A 17,281-nucleotide genomic window follows, 5' to 3' on the forward strand; every position below is an offset into this window, starting at 1 on the left:
GTGCATGGATATGGTGATGAACAGGGAGTGTGAAGACTTGAGTTCACTCCCCAGTCAAGTTTTATTTCACTCTTAGCCTCCAGGTGAAACAAAGACTGTTTTTTATATGCCATGTATGTAGGGCTGTGGTTTTCAGCTTGTGATTTTTTTAAGGTTCCTTTGAGACTGTGGAATACTTGTGAAGGGTCTATGAAAAGTAGTAGAAACAGGCCCATTATCACTAAATATGTGATCACTGTCTAAGGATTCCTTTCTCAGTAGCAATTTTTGTAGGGCTCTACAACCTGAGGAAGGCTGACATTACTGATACAGATCCTTTCCAGAGCCCTTTTCTGTCTTTCTAATATATATAACTTTTGGTTCAGGAAACCCTTGTGCTGAAAATAGTTGTCAGCTCTGGGAAAAGATTTGGGGAAATTACCATATTCTTGTCATATTTTTCTGTGGATGTTGTCTTTTGATCAGCAATGGAGGCAAGATACTGTGTTAAACTGGGACCTTTGATCTGACCCAGTAGAGCTATTCAGATGCAGCATCATCTAGGTACTTTCCTAGTACAGATCATCACATCAGTGAAGGTCAGAAGTTGTGATATACTCATCTTCTAAGGGTGGAGCATAAAATGGAATATAAGAGAAACTGCAAAGTAGAATTGTATGAATTGTGCTGAAAGGGTGAGGAAGCAACTTTCCAATGAGGTCAGTGCAATGCAGAAGCTTGTGAAAAAGTAGATGTGATAAGGACATACATAGTTAAAGCATTGGTAAAGGAAGATGAGCAATCTTAAGATAGAACGAACAGGAGGTGCTGAAATAGAGCAAGGGCAGGGAGGGAGAAACTACCCTGGGATTGCTAGTACTTCAAAAGATGGAGGATGATTTGTGGTTTTGAATTTCATTTTACAGTGTAGTAGATGTTAATGTAAAATTTTACATAATGTATTACTGCAGTTAGTTATATTAAGCTTTAAGGTTGTAGCTACCAAGATAACTCACTGTAGTGCTACAGGATGGAAGGGGTGATGTGAGTTTTCTTAACAGAAGGTGAAAGAAAGGCCCTTCAGCTGTACCCATATAGTAATAACTTCTTTATGTGTTACTGAAGTTCTACAAGGGATACCCCCCATATGGGCAGGAATAGGAACCTTTTCCATAGGGACATGGGCATTAACATGCTCCAGTCTTTCTGATGATTATTATGAGAACAGAGTTTCAGTCTGCACCAAGAAGCAATCTGGAATGAACAGAACTCCTGGTTTGGGGTTGTTCAGGACTGCAGGTTGTATTTGCACAGTTCCAGAGGTGAAAATTAGCTCATTAACAAGAAATTGGGTAGTATGAGGAATGCTTCCTTTCTTGCTTTATACTGCTTGGAGTAATGCATTGAGAAATCTTATTACATAAAATTAGCTAAGCTTTTAGGCCTTACTAATCTATTATACCCTTCCTTCTAAAGCACTGGTCTTAAATCGGCATTAATTCACACTGAGGTTTTCAAGATACTTAGGTCTTTACTTGAAACTTGCTCATCCATTTTTAATGCTTTGCTAGACCTTGTAAAATGTCCAAGATGAAACCTATATTCTTGTTTCCATTCCTGTTCTAAATAGGAACTTTAAATTCTAACTGGAATTGTTAATATGACAGAAAGTTGAGGATGATTCATCATTTGAGTTATTTCATTTGCTAAAAGGATTTGTTATATATTTTTAAATATACTGAAGAGCTTTGCTCTGAATATAATTTTGATGGCATTAATGCTTAAAAATATTACAGATTAGCAGAAAAACATGACTAACACTATTTATGCCATCAGTGAAGAGAAACTGAAATGACCCTTGATTCAATAGGGTCTTTTTTCAAGGCAATAGAAATAAAGACCAAGTCCAAGATGATAAACTGGAAGTTGACTGGGAAGTGTATTTGATGACTACCAGGAGAGTATACTGTGTATTTTTTAAGCCTAGGCTACTTAATTTTGATAGAGAAGTTGAATGGATGTAAGATGAGAGAAATAGTGCTATGGTACTTTTTAGAGAGGTTACGGAGAAGAGACCAACAAACTAATATTTCCTCTGGTGTACTTATTTTCAAGGAGTGATTGGTGGTGTAGCTGAAGAAACGGAGACCTAAATCTGCCAAAGCAAATAGGAGAAGGAGTGAAAAGAGATTTTGATAACAGTGCTGAAAGCTGCAAACAGATCAAGCGGGGGGAAAAAAAGGGATATATACATCATTGAATTAGTTTGGAAGTTTAGTTGCATGTGTTAATAAAGGAAAGCTAGATTGGATAAATAATAATTGGACAAAGAGAATATAACACTTCTTGGGCTTTAGAAAGATTGAAGCATCAATAGTAATTGTTTAGGTGGGAAAAATTGGAGGAAAGTTCTTGGATGGTTCTTAACTGCACAATTTAAATAAAGTATTTTCCATAAAAAGAATGTTACCGAGTTTAGTTTTTTCTTTGTGTTGTAAAACATCACAGCTGTCTGTGCAACCATCATAACAATAGCGACAAAGTTATTGCATTTAGCATACCTTATTTCTAATAAGTTTCTCTGTTTGCTTCAGAGACCTTGAAGGGACAGAGACCTCAATCAAGGGAAAGCTTGCTGAGCATTCTGTACTACATGTGAGTTACAAGTTTCAGTTTGCTTTTGATATATAATATACCTGAATCTAGAATGTATCTTTGTAAATAAATTAAACCAAGGTAAAGTCTACTTCTTCCTCCCTTGACAAGTAAATCATATTCTTACATTTTAACTTTCATAGCTTCGACACAGTTTAACAGTGTTACATAAGATCTCTTTTCCACAATGTACGGTCAAAGCCAGGATCAGTTCTGGGTAGTGTTTTTTTTTTTTTTTTTTTTTTTTTCTTTCGGGTGCCACAATGGCAACCAGAAAATTAAGTAATTCATCCAAACTGGCTCTGTATCACAAGATTCTGTTGGTTTATGCCCTAAAAGTCAGAAGATACAGGATTTCATTTTAGAAGACAGCTGTATTTAATTTGGGCTACTGGCTTCTCTTAATAAAGTTATTTATATTCACTTACTTAAAAAAGGCATGTTCTTTTAAAGGTTATATATATGTTGCATATTAGATATCTAATATTGCTGCCTACTGTAAGAAATCAGATTTTTCTCACTTTTAATTCTGTTAAAAAGTGATTTCCTGCTCTTGAAAATCCCGGATACAGGATATAGGAAAACACAGCTTCTGAAATGTCATCACTCAGCAGCGATTGCCCACACTTGGAATCAGTTGGTGAGATAACAAAAGAGGAATTGATACAGAAGTCTCATGTGAGTTATAGCAGCTTACTTCCTTCCTATCACAGTTAATGCTGGTCACTTATTTTAGCTATATACCTTGTCATGTATTACTATGCCTAAGATGCAGTTAACCGCTAAATGCGAGTAAAACATTTTGTTCCGTCTTCTGTACTGGAATAGGAAGGTTTAAGTATAGTGGGAGAAGAATTATGGACTTGATAAAACTGAAAAACTGTTTTTCAGTACTTAATGCTTAAGAGGATCTTCCCAGGAATTTTTAATCTTGTTTTCTGAAGTGGGTGATGTTTTAATGGAAATATTGCTTACAGGAGACAGTAAAGCAACAAGTAGATCTGTTTCATTTTCAATCAAACAATGCCATTGTGGCAGTTATTTATTTGGAATGTAAATTTAATATGCTCTAGCTGATGTAACTTCAAGTAGAAAATGTAAGAAAAGAATTTATTCTTAAGTTTTTGTTGGATCTCAGTTCACTTTTTGATTGAAGAACCACAGTTTGAAAGCTTGGCCCTATCTGAACTTTTGCTCTCTAATATTAGTAAAGAGAACAAACAAAAGATTTTGTAACCCATTTTAGTAACTGTGAGGGGCATTAAAAAAAAAAGTCAAACTTTTTTTGTCCATGGTGCTAAATTTCTTAACCAAAGTGTAAGTTATCTTGGTTTGCTGCCATATATAGCATTTGTATACCATTTGTCTAGCGTTGCATCTTTTCTGGGGGGGCTTCGCAGATACCATTGACTAAAATAGGAACATACACTTATTACAAGTTCTATCACTTCAATTTCTCTTCATGTTAAATTGATATGCAAGATCAGTTTGGGGGATCTTGATGTTAATATGATATGAAATATATTTATGCTTTTTTAGAAGAGCACTTTTTGCTTTAAGATGAAAACTTTGTAGTAAGATGTCAAAAAACAATCTCTACTGTTTTTTCTAGTAAAATATGCTGGTCTTAAGATTGTGTGAAATGAAACAACTTGAGCTGGTATCAACTCATTCTTTTAACTGTCCTAAAAATTAATCGGTCGATACCTAGTTTTTTGGGGGGTTTTTCTCATTTTGTCTTCAAGTTATGCTTCATTGGTGAAAGTAAATGAAATAATACTTTGCTTATGTGTTTAACTTAACAGGGCACTTGTCAGGACTGTAAAGTTAGAGGGCCCAACCTTTGGGCATGCTTAGAGGTAAGTTGGTCTGGCATTTTATAGCAGATTGTGCTTCTCTGGTAAGCTGTATCTGAAAATTGGTAGTGCTTTTGAATCAACAATTATAATGAAATTCTTTCAATAATGACTTTAAAAACTAATTTTAAGAAAAATTTCTTGTGCAATTTTCTATTTCTAAAGCAATTTGCCTCCTAATACCAGATACTCTTTTCTTGTAATGTAAAAATATTGTGTTTAAAATGAGATTTTTGGATAAGAAGCTAGCATATTAAAGTTCCTCCTTGAGTTAAAGTACTTTAGTTCTTAAGAATTTTTTTTTTTCTTGGTCGATAGATCTGAGGATAATTAAATAAATCACTCCTGAATGAATTAGGCTACTTTTTCTGAGCTTCTCTTACAATTAGCAGTAATAACATCTGCTAGCAGTAAATGCTGACTTTTAGAGTGTAAAAATACATACTACTACTTTTTTGTCCTTAAGCAAAACAAAGAAACACCTTATTTTGAAATATGAATGAACATTCTTCAGACTTTTCTGATTTGTGTACAGTCTTTACCCTGTGTGTAGTTCCTTCTTAACTATGCTATTGCTTTACCCTTCTTGCTGTCTATCAAACTCCAGAATACTATGTTTAAAAAAAAAAGGAGGGGGGAGAGAGGGGGCCCTCTGAAAATATTGCTTCTGCTAGATCTATGATGCCAACAGGAAAGTGTGTACCTAAATCATTTTTTAAAATGTCTCATGAGTTCCTCAGGCATACAATGGTTTCCAGAGATTGAGATTTTGCTCTGTAGGCATGGCTATGTTTCGTTACGGCACTTGTCTAAGTCCTGCCAGGAGGATGTCTAGGCTGAGATGCCAACCTGTAGGTGTATGAGTACTTTTAAAAACTTGCTTCAGTCTCTTCGCTCAAGTGGATTGTTGTAACAAAGATCAGATTATTTTTCTTCTTCTATCAATAAAAGATATAAAAAAGAAAGGAAGGGGGAAGATAAACTGTTTTAAATATCTTGTTAGTAGATAGCTTAGTCTGATTAGATATAAAAGCCTTTCCTGGAATAGGAAGACAAGTAGGAAGGAGTGTTGAGGGGTGCATGAACCTAGCAGGTGGGGAAAAGCTATGAAGCTTAGAGCTTTTTTGCTTTTTTTTTTTCTTATTTTTCACTTAGGGCTCTTGAACTGTTATTGAAAAACTTAATTTCATACCAACATTCCCATAGGACAGTTCTATAATTGCAGTAAGACACTTCAAGTGTCACGCTGTGTTATATCTCCTCTTGGATGAATTGGCATCTCGCCTTCATCTTTGTGCGTAGAAAAACAACCAGCACATGGTGAGATCCCAGCATGATAAATATTTGTAACTTAACAAGTGTCTGTAGTAGTTTAATACAGGAAATTAATTTACTCTGTGTGTCCAGCTCCAATTTGACTGTATAAATTAACGTGCTCAAAGTTACACAAATAACGTTCTGTATCCTCTAATGTGATTGTCTTTGTTCATGCAAATGAAGGATTAATGAAAATGGTGTGAAGATGTGTAAGATTGGCAGCTGCAAGATTCTGTGCTCAACTCTGCCAAATACATTTGGCAATTAGAATAATTAAAATTGACAATTATTTTGCATAGAAACTAATGAATTTTGAAGTAATACTCTGGTCAGTGGGCACTGTAGGTGTTGACATACAGACATTTTTGTATAAATGTGTTATGCTTCAAGTCTGTTGCAATTCAGCATTTTAGACACTGGTTAACTTTGTATTTTCTATCAAGATCTCTACTAAATCATAGTTTGTTTAAAAAAAGAATCAAATATATTGACCTTAATCTGAATGAAAATATCAAAATGGCCAAAAAATTATATTCCAGGAGCATTAAATGTCTAATGTTGCCCACCAGTGAAAGAAGTTGAGTTAAATCTTGCAGCATGCTTAATTTGCTTTAGATGGTATTTATTTTAACACTTACTGTGTGTGTCTGTTGGTTTGTGTAGGACCTTGCAAGTTTGAAATAGAGTGAACTTAAAAGGGACTGGCATTGTGTTCCTACTCTGTAAATTTGACATCACTCTTTGATTCTGTATAATTTTATCCATGTCTTGCTCAACAGAACGGATGTTCGTATGTTGGCTGTGGTGAATCCCATGTAGATCACAGTACCACCCATTCCCAGGTATGTGTATTTGCTAGTAATACTGTTGCTTGAAGGAGTGGAGTGAAATTAGAGAACTTTCTTCACTCTGGATAATGAAATGAGTAACCTGTGTTAGCATTAACTGAGTAAAATTTTGTATAGCTATTAATGTTTTAAATCTGTAGAAGCAAGTTTTATTGGGGCTTGTGAGTTTATAATCCTTGTGCAGCTGCATAATTATTTATGTAACTGACACTATTGTGCTCCTTAACAGAACAAGGTGAAATTAAAAAATCAACAGATAGTGGTGGTCTTTAAGATGTAGGATTTACGTGTGGACAAAAGACTTTCTTAATAGGTAGTACTTTAGCTCTAGTCCAACTTTTTGGAATCATGGCTGCCTGATGGATAAGACTAAATTTTTTTTTTGTTTAAAGAAGAGTTGTAGTGAAGTTTGAGGGGGCTTCTCTTCTTGCAAAGAGGAGGAAGGTTAGGTTAATGAGGATTGGAAGTATAAGTTACCAGAAATAGGTGCCTTGTTTCTGCACTGTGCTCCCTGTTTCAGTGGCCACCAGTAAAGACAGTGTAGGCCTTGCTGAGCATATCGTCTCCTGCTCAGTGCTGATCTTGGATCATGTTTAGCAGGAGCAGTGGAGTGTGTGCACTGTGTTCTCAACATGCCAAGTTCTGGCAAGGCTGGATGGCTTGAGTGCATCTGTTTGGGTCATAAACTTGCAATTTGTTCTGTGTCCAGGCACATGCAAGTGTAATGTGCCAAAACGAAGCAAATAAGCTGTCATTCTCTCTTAGCAAATATGCAGGAAACAGAGGGATGGCAGTCTTGACGCGTCTTTTCAGAATCACTGACTTTCTGTCTAAATGGAATTCTTACCACCAATGTACGGTGGTGGTATCATAGAACAGGTGTCAAAAGCTTTACACAGAGCAGATTTTGGTCTTTAAAAATACTAAAAAGACTGAATTATTAAAATGAGCAGATAATATACATGGGGTTTTTACAAGGAAAAAGTATGCTTTATGACCACATTTACCACCAGTCCTGTTGTTTTGTTTTGTTTTTTTTTTTTTTTTGAAACAGGGTCTTGAAAGAGGTACATATCCAATACTAGATTAATAAAAATCCAGACTATTTTGCTAGCTATTTGAGGTGAATCACAGTTCTGAAGCCTTTACAATAAATATATAAATGAGCTGCTTGAAGTGCAACTGGGGAACAGATGGTCCCTGAATTTCTTGACTATAATTGTATACCTCTTAGCTTTCTACTGTAGCTTGTTCCTGCTTCTTCACATGCTCTTTTTAGTAATGTTATATACTTGCCAGGTAAGAAAAAGGGAATGGATAGTTTTACTCACTGTCTGTGATATGTTTGTCTTGATTTTTTTTTTTTGTTTTGTTTTGTTTGTTACTTAATTTTAATTTCTGGATAGTAAGCCCTCTTCAGAATACTGGTTTTTTTTCCTTGTTTGATTCCTCAGGTGTTTATTGGTTACCCATTATTAATCTTTGTATTTTTCAGTAAAAATATCTATAAGCTCTCACTAAAATGGGAGAAACAAGGACATGAATTGGTTTAGTTTTGGTCACTCCGGTTTCTACCAGCAGGGTTCCCTGTACTGCAAGTAACCATGTTCATCTTCTTTTCGAGAAAATTAATAAGCTGTTGCTCTGGAGACATGTAATTGCTTATGCAACTGAAGCTGCGGAATCAGGCATATTTCTTATGACTAAAAAAAAAATTACTTAAAAATATCTGAAGTCTGACAATTTTTTGTGGAGGAAGGACTGTGTAATGAAACTGTACCCCACATTTTATATTTAAAAACATTGTTCTTATACAGGGCCTTATTAAATGAGGGAGGAAGAAGTTGGGCATCCTGCAGCAGTTGTAGTATTTTCCTAATTTCTAGCAGATTCCTTGCTGCCTGTAAACCTAGCTGGTGCTGCCATGTAAGAAAGAGATGCAGTAAGGGTTGGTGAAAGTCTTTGGAGGATAACAGCAACTGTGTACACAGTCTTACAGTAAGCAGGATTTGGTAAAAGAAAGATAAAGGTAAAAATATTCTCAATCTGTGAAGATTTTATATAGCTCTACAGTATGAAACTCTCAACAAGAGAACTAATCAAGTCTAGAGTGAGTGTTTGTTTTGATGTGAACAGCTCTTACTGTAACTGAACTAAAAATCTTATTCATCTTGCTCTTTTGATTGTTAAATGGCCAATAACTTAAATTTCCTACAGCAACCAAGTAGAATTAAACACTAACCTCACTTTTGAGGAGGCTGCCATTATTACCACTTGCAGACATTCCTGGAAAATTGGTTTGTTGTGAATTTTAACACTTTTGACAATGGTCTCTCTTCTTATTTTTGTAATTACTCAGAGGCATGTCAGACATGACAGTGGCTTACATTCTGATTGTACCTTGTTGCTAGTCTGAGAGACTTGTACTAAAAATGTTGTCATTTTTGCTGAAGTTTCAATAATGGAACTGCTAATTTTTTTTTAATATTTTAACATGTATGTATTTGTCTCGTTGTTGAAAGACATAGCATTTTAATAATTCTGTTCTAGCTTGCATATAGCAGTATTATTCCAAACTTCTGAATCACAGTCTTGGCTTTTGTTCTGTTTTAGGAAACAAAACACTGTCTAACTGTCAACCTTACTACACTCCGTGTTTGGTGTTATGCCTGTAGTAAGGAAGTATTCCTGGACAGAAAATTAGGATCTCACTCTCCGCTGCCAAATGCAAGACTGTCTCACCAAGCACAAGAAAATAGTGTGCAGGTATTTTTAAACCAATGAAATATAGGCAGCTGTAGATTTGCAGTAAAGTATTATTGTTTTTACATGTCTTTTCTGGAGTAAGAGACTGATGATTCCTCCCCTCTTTTGTCTGTGCTTTCTACTCATTTCTCTCTCTCTTCATAACACTCTACAGAAGAGACAGTGCCCACCCTCTCTTCATTCTCTGCATACTGCATGCTTCCCAAGAATGCTTTTTTGATCTTGCTATCTATTTTTTTTAATTGACAATAAATTGGAATGTCTAGAAAAAGCCCAGGATTAAATTTAAGGCCACAAGGTTTGGAATAGTTCAGCTGTGCTTTCCATTCTGTCAGCTCTTGAAAATTTCTTAGTTACAAAACTCATTACAATAATTACTGGCTAACTTAAATAGAGTAGCAGAATGCTTTAGTATGTGTTTATATGCCAAGGAGAAGAATATGGGCAATATCAGGGAATATAATAGTCAAGTTAAAATACAGGCCTAAAATTGTAGTATTTTATACAATTACTGTATCAGAGAGGAGACTTCAGAAGTGCTTAACTCTTTCTAACTCCACATTTATTAACAGTTAACATAGTAACTGAAGAGTAAGATAATAGATGAAAATAATTAGATAACATTGGAGACAAGTAAGAAAAAATTGTGAGACAGATTTTATACACAGAACTGAAATATTAGAAGTATACTATTTGCTTGTCTTGTGTTCTTCTGCAACTTGAACAAGTGTTTTGTTTTTTTTTTTTCCCCAGTCTCCCAGTTACTGATGCCTGTGAAGGCTAATAGTATGGTTTGCCCTAATATTTTTGACAATTTGGCAAACTTGTTTGACATGATCTGTATATCCAAAAAAAGGTCATTATATCTTTAACAAATGTACTTATATAAAAATGACTGTTAGTTAAAACTGACACAAACAGCAGTGAAGCATTTCTTAATATGCCTTGCTTTGGGCATAGAGCTATGGAACAGATACCATAATGTAAGTTGTATGTAGGCATCTTCTTGAAAAATAGAAATTGGCAGAGATTGGCAGTTTATCAATATGATGTTTAAAATATATGTGGAGGGGAAACGTGTAACTTTAATATTAGATATGAACATAATTTGATAATTTTCTCATAAAATCTCAGCTTCCCAATTGGAATAGTACTATTGAAATATACACTTTTAATTTCTGCTTCCCAGGAATTCTGAGTTAATATAAAGCTGGGTGCAGACTTAAATCCCTTCTGTCCTGTTATACTTTACTGCTTTATACTACTATATCTCCTTTAATCTTCCAAGGAAATAGGTCTAATTCACAGAAAAACAGTGGAACTTACAAATTTTGTCTCATGTTTAGAATTTCTATTTATGTGCTCACAAGAAGAATTTGTCAGGCAATAAATGTTTGCCTGCCTAATAATCTGTTTCTCCATTTATAAATTTTGCTTCCAGCAGATTTGTCTTTGAATGTAGTGAGACATCTGGTAGCAAATCAAAAGCACATATACTAACTCTTGTGTGACTGCTCTGTTAGTGCTGCAGTGCTGGCTTGCTGTTATCAAAGGGAAAGAAATATTACAATAACGTGTTCTGTTTTGACTCTCTTCAACTGTCTTCATTAAATGATGCAACACTGTCACTGCTGGTCTGAAAAAAATTTGTTTTTCTTAGTAAGATTCACTAGTGTAGCTGTGGAATCCTTTTATTCTTACTTAATGTGAAATGAGCTTTCAAAATGTGATTCTCATTCGCATCATTTTTAGTTCCTAGGTTTTTTGATGGAATTAGGCTAAAGCTTAAGAGAAAAAATATGTACAAATAAATATACTTTTTCTTTTGATAAGGATTTTAAAATACCTAGTAATCCTGTACTGAAGATTCCACCAGCAGCTGTATTTGATGATCTAGATACAGAAGTGGAAGAAGATGAGTTAAAGACTAGAGGTAATACAAGCAAAATCCAGTACTTTATTGCTGCCCTTTATTGTGTGTGTATGTCTCCAAGTCTGTTCTCCAGCTAAAAATGAGTTCTCTTCTAACTGGAACTTTTTCCCGTTCTACTCAAACTAAGATCTTTATTTTTAGTTTCACCTTTATTACAGCGAACTTTATTTACCTTCAGAGCAGAGGCTGCAGTGATGTATGTAGTGCACCCGTGAAAGCAGTGACAAAAATAAGAAAGCATGTTGGAGTAATATTTAGTGTAGCTGGTGTTCTAGCCACTCTGGTAAGAGTAGTTTTTTATAAAATCTGTTCTAATGTTTTCTCCTATTTTATCAGGTTTCTGGTTTGAATGTTTTTCTGCATTTTGGGTAATCCTTTTACGGTAGTTTTCCAGTGTGGTGATTTTTGCTGTTTGGTTTTATTTTTTCTTCCTTTTTCTTTCTCAGTAATGAATTTCATGCACTGCCAAGCTTTTTTGTTACAAAAGTTAACCCAAGCCTAATAGTTAATATAAAGATGAAAATGTAACACGAGAGTGGATGAATCCCTGAACTGTGAAGTCTTAATTTCTCATTTCATAAGAGAACATCATGGTTGTTGTTTCTTAGAAGTCTCAAACTGGTACTGTTTGCCTTAAAAAAAAGATACGCATGTTTAATACTATTCATGTTAAAAGTAAATATATTTCTGAATACCATTTTCTTAGAAATGTGTAACCAGTAGATAAGTCTAAGCTATTGTTTTTGAGATGCCAATGAATATGTCAAGGCAGTTTGTTTTTTCCATCCATGATGATAAGAGTTTCCAATTCATGGATCTCATTTCTCCTTTACTCATCTACTACAAGAGTTCTAAGTCTGCTGGCGTTGGCCAAAAATCATCTTTGCCTCTTCTGTCATCTGGCAGTCTTTCTTAATATGTCTCCACCCCACTAATTCAATCTGTCTTTAAATCATTAAACCATGCATTTTATTCCCAGTTAATTTCTTCTGTCTCTTCTTGTGTTTGTCCTGTGAATGTTTTGAGAAGATAATTTCTATGGAAGTAATATATCAGTAGAATTGTGGTATATTTCCCAGTAGCACTGATGTGATTATGTCCATACATTTCTCAAATTTAAATGAAAATCTTCTCCAACTCTGTTTTAACTTTGTTTTGAAATTAAAGTTTTGTTTTCAATGTTTTTGATAAAGCATATATTGGAAAGCAAAATCAAGTAATACAAAAAGTAATGCCTGCAGCATATAAATTTAGCCATCAAAAATTATTTAAAACTTGAATCAATAAATTTTTTCACACATACTAATTGATTTGTGAACTCTCTGATTTGTGAAATCATTTATATGTGCAGGCAGTTAAACTGCAGTGAGAGTAACTTCTTGAAATATCTGTTGCTGTTAAAAATGTCTAAACTGTGACTGTTGTTTCTTTCCTGTTTAAGTAAGAACAACTGTCTTTTTTTGTAGTAGTAGTAGAAATTGGAAGGGCTAATGTAATGCAGGTTCACATGTGGGAAGCAAAGGACTGTATTTCAGTTCAGACAGAGAGCAGAGCCTTCTAAAACTTATAAATGAAGTTCTGTATATTAGAAAATTCAACTGAAGTAACCAAAATCTTTTTACTATTTTTATTTTTAAGAAGTAAAAGGATTTTCTTAGCATATTTTACTTTTCTGTCGTAGACCAAAATGATCAGATGCAGGTCCTGTGTTTTAAGGATTACATCAAGCCAATGGTGTTAATTACTAAATATTCTAAACTTTCCAGTTTTAGTAATTAAGATAGTGATTCTATGCTCGTAAACATTACTGTGCTTTCTCACACAACAGCAATTTTATTTTGAAATTAATTACTTCATTAATTTAATGCTGCACTAGCTAAGAATAGCAAGTGTTTCGGGTAAATTTTTTCATTGAACTGAGATAGCATGCTAGTTACGGCTTGTCTGAATAGCCTTTCTTCAGAGGTTTAGAGAGTACTTTTGATGACTATATATTCGCTGCATTAGTTATTGAAAGAGTTTGTTACTTGTAACTTGTGTGTGGAAAAACTATTTGCAGTTATCAGTAAAGGAAGTAAACAGTCTGAGGTTGAAAATTAATTCTTGGGGTAGCATAAACTGAACAGTCTGTATAAAGATTAGGGTATTTAGTCTGCGTAGAAAGAGACTGATTGTAAGTTAATTAAATCTCCGATTCTGGGACAATTACATGCTCAGTAGGTTTTGAATGTATAATCTAATTTTAACTATTAGCATGAACTTTAAACAGAAGAATGAAAACTTCCTTTAAAAGCCTTTGATAGTATGATTAACTGTTATGAGCACAGCACAGAGAATTTAACTGGACTGGTAAATCATTAAGTTCAAGTAAAACTTAAATATATTTCTGATAAATGCTTTTTAAAATAAGTCTGCAACTGTCATAAAATATCACAAGATGAAATACTGTCTACTTGTCTGAAATGTTTTAGCCAAAATCAAAATACTAATTACTTTTTCTAGATAGATTGGTATTCCCTTAGGAGTCCTATGTTTCTTTTAGTTACACCTCTGTGTTCTAATTGGCATCAGAAGCCAATTGGCAGATATAATATCGCAGAGTTTAATTAGTATGTATCTACTAGGAAGTGTATTCCTTAGTATGTCTTTGTATTAGCTTAGGAGACTTGCTGAATATTAATTATTTTTCAGGTCTTACAGGATTAAAAAATATTGGAAACACATGTTATATGAATGCGGCTTTACAGGCTCTTTCCAACTGGTAAGGAAAATGGTTATAAATGTAATTTTATATTCGCATAGACATATATTTTCTGAAGATTGAGTTACAGGTTATGGAGGGCTGGGCTACCATGGAAGAGGACACATTTCTGTTAAAGCTAAATCTTGCATACTACAAGCACTTGTGTTACCAATACACTAAAGTATTATGGGGTCAGGATTAGTCAGTTTTTTGCCTGTTTCATTCTAATTCCTTGCTATCCTCAATAAAAATATATGTTCTTCTAGAAATTTAGAAGAAAAGCTGATTTAAAAAAATCTTTATACGAGCTTCGTTGTTTTTTTTTTTTCCTTAGGAGAAGAAACCAAAGAAAATGCATAAGTATAAACCCTAATTAGAAAAGAAACATGTTAAGATTAAAAGGTCCAAATTCAGTGCTTACAAACTATGCATCTGGAGTGTTGTTACTGTGCTAAATCGTCCTGGGAAGGTCTAGAATACAATATCATCTCCCCACCTGGAGATAGTGGACAGGTTCATGAAGGAGAAATTTAAGGCTAAAGAGATAGAAACACTGTCCATCTCTGGAATTTCTTGCACTGCAGGTGGTTAGAGGCTGACATAATACTTAAGCACATATCATATATGCTTACTGAATGCAACTGCTTTTGGCTGCAGTTCAAGACAGGGCAAGGTTCAATAGACCTTACCGGAAATGTCTGCTCAGGGAGAGGGGAGCTGAGGGAAATATTGGTGCTCTAATTTTCTACTCTTCTCTAGAAGGTGGAGAAGTGGCATAAGCCATCTAATCTGAGAAATACCATAGTGTGCAAGTATGCTGGAATATCGCCTTTTGTCTTGTATAAAAATAAGTTCAACTTGTACAAGGTGGTGTGACTTGCAAAAGGGTGGAGAGGGAGAGTGTGAGAGTTGACAGCACACCATGAAGTAAATGGGTAAATAATCATGTAAGTAGAAACTATTTACCTAGAAACATCTCATGGCACTGCTGGATGCTAGTGAAAAGATTTTTGGTATCTATTTACAGCCATCCTATTTACAGAATGCTCCCATAGAGGTGTATGTGTATTTATGTGATGGACAGTAGAATTTGCCTTGAATTTGAATCCTATTGGACAATTCTGGTGCTTTAACAAATGTCTGAATAAGTTTGAAGAGCAGAGCTGCTTTTCCAATGAGGTTGTCCTACTAGGAAATGTTGGCTACAGTATTTAAGGACCCAGGAAACTGAATTGTTCATTTACCTAATAGTAATTACTCTTGATTAATATCTTGTACAAAGTATGGATTTCCTCTTGCATTTTAACTACTTGAAAACATTCATATTTTTCCTTTTTAATCAGCCCACCTTTGACACACTTTTTTCTTGATTGCGGAGCCTTAGCCAGAACAGATAAGAAACCAGCAATTTGTAAAAGTTACCTCAAGCTGATGACAGAGCTGTGGCACAAAAGCAGGTATTGCATCATTTTGGTGATGAAATGGTTATAAATAAGACGTCCTCAGTATAGGATGGATTAATCTGTCCTAGGTGTAAATTTTTTCTCATCTGTATCACAGAAATACTAATTTAAATTAAAAGTTTGTTCTAAAAGGATTGGTACATGCTGTTTGGGAAATAAAGGTCCATTTCAGTAGGAAAATTGTGTGGAAGAAACAATGATCTTCGCGAAGAGCTGAAAGGGTCAGGCTTCTGCTTTAGAAAGGAAAGACTAAGGAGGATATAAATCCTGCAAGTCATAACCTGTTCTTTTCCATATCTACCAAAGATAGGACAAATAATTGATAGGTCTTCCTTGCTACAAATTACATCAAGATATATCTGAATAAGCGTTGTTCAAAGTAGCCTTAAGTTATTAAAAACAAGTTTATATCTGTAAGAAATAAAGTAGTTACATATTTTAGATCTGATCTGTCTTCTGTGTCCTTGATTCTGTATCAGTGTTTTATCAGTTGCTTTTCCTTGCATGGAATTTATCTCTGTCTAAGAAAATACTTCAAAAATAGACTTACAAAACAGTTAAATAGTAATTATGCATAGTGTGAAGAATATGTTTGATTCTTCATGTCGGAGACAATCGGAGGATGTGAACCTTAAATCCTATGGCTAATAAAAATGGCTAATACAGTCTTTGCTATTTCTGTCAGATGAGAGATGCAAAGAAAAATATTTTTGTATGTTAACAAATAACTTGGTACCAATATTATGTTGGGCTAAGATTGGTACTAAACTGTTAGACTTGTCATAGCTCAGTTTCAGTTAAAATTATGATCCCAGTAAGGATGTAAAATTCCACTTAAATGCTTTCTTTTTTCTTTTTTTAATATACACTTAAAACTTTTTTCATTTAGGCCTGGTTCTGTTGTTCCTACTGGCTTATTTCAAGGAATTAAAACTGTTAATCCAACATTTCGAGGCTATTCTCAACAGGTAAAATTTCTTGTTATATCTTAAATCTGCCTGAGCCATAAGGTTATTTTTTATTTTTAAATTTAAGGCTTAAAATATCATACTACCTGTGTGTGTTTAAAGGAATTTCAACATTAACTTTAGTTTATGTGCTTCAAATCTAGATCATCTGAAACTGCTTTCAACATTTAAGTCAGCTGTTTTGCTTATTTGTATCAAGCTTTGACTTTTGAGAATAATTCCTTTCCCCTCTTTCAGGAAAACTTAAATAATGAGTACCCAGAACTTTCTTATTTGTGTTAGGTAACACTGCTAATGTCTGAGCAGTCCCAGAAAATAAAATAAAGGTGTTCATAAAAGCAAAAAAGCTTATAATAAAATTTTTTGATATTCATCTGCCAGCTATATTTTTTTAAATTAAGTTCACAGTACCATTTTTTTTATTTATTAGCTTTTTTTTAAAAAAAGTCCATGTCTGTTTCCTATAGCATTGCAGGAATTGTAAATTGGTAAGCTGTTAAGTAGACATGAATTATTACTTAGTAAAGGCATTCTTTATGTGATCTTTCAGACAGTATCTTGGTGCATTGATATAGTTTGCAGCATTTTATTAAAAGCTTTTGGCAGGAGGAACTTTACTTTTCTAATTAGTAAAGTTTACTAGTATCCTTAACAAATTTCAGCAATCTACTGTAATTCAAAGAAACTTTGCTATTTCTGTTAATGTGTTTAATATTGGTGGATTGGAGGATTAAAACAACATGTTTTGATGTT

General features: G+C 34.2%; 1 protein-coding gene across 24 annotated transcripts in view; it reads left to right on the forward strand.

The window, feature by feature from the left end:
* Positions 1 to 17,281, forward strand: part of USP33 (ubiquitin specific peptidase 33) — a 54,729-nt gene that overhangs the window by 2,547 nt on the left and 34,901 nt on the right. For 20 of the 24 annotated variants that reach the window (XR_010884911.1, XR_010884912.1, XR_010884907.1 and 17 more), the window contains exons 2-10: positions 2,574 to 2,634; positions 3,175 to 3,312; positions 4,440 to 4,493; positions 6,587 to 6,649; positions 9,269 to 9,421; positions 11,255 to 11,354; positions 14,046 to 14,115; positions 15,441 to 15,554; positions 16,450 to 16,528. Coding sequence is in view for 9 of the 24 variants with exons in the window: in XM_067301027.1 (XP_067157128.1) it covers positions 3,232 to 3,312; positions 4,440 to 4,493; positions 6,587 to 6,649; positions 9,269 to 9,421; positions 11,255 to 11,354; positions 14,046 to 14,115; positions 15,441 to 15,554; positions 16,450 to 16,528 (714 nt within the window). In the remaining 15 variants the exon portion in view is untranslated. Of the gene's footprint in view, positions 1 to 2,573; positions 2,635 to 3,174; positions 3,313 to 4,439; positions 4,494 to 6,586; positions 6,650 to 9,268; positions 9,422 to 11,254; positions 11,355 to 11,545; positions 11,638 to 14,045; positions 14,116 to 14,431; positions 14,458 to 15,440; positions 15,555 to 16,449; positions 16,529 to 17,281 lie in introns of those variants that run through there. The other 4 variants (XM_067301023.1, XM_013960965.2, XM_067301029.1 and 1 more) reach the window with 4 other exon arrangements.

The sequence above is a fragment of the Apteryx mantelli genome, chromosome 8 (assembly GCF_036417845.1).
Source record: "Apteryx mantelli isolate bAptMan1 chromosome 8, bAptMan1.hap1, whole genome shotgun sequence".
NCBI lineage: Eukaryota > Metazoa > Chordata > Aves > Apterygiformes > Apterygidae > Apteryx > Apteryx mantelli.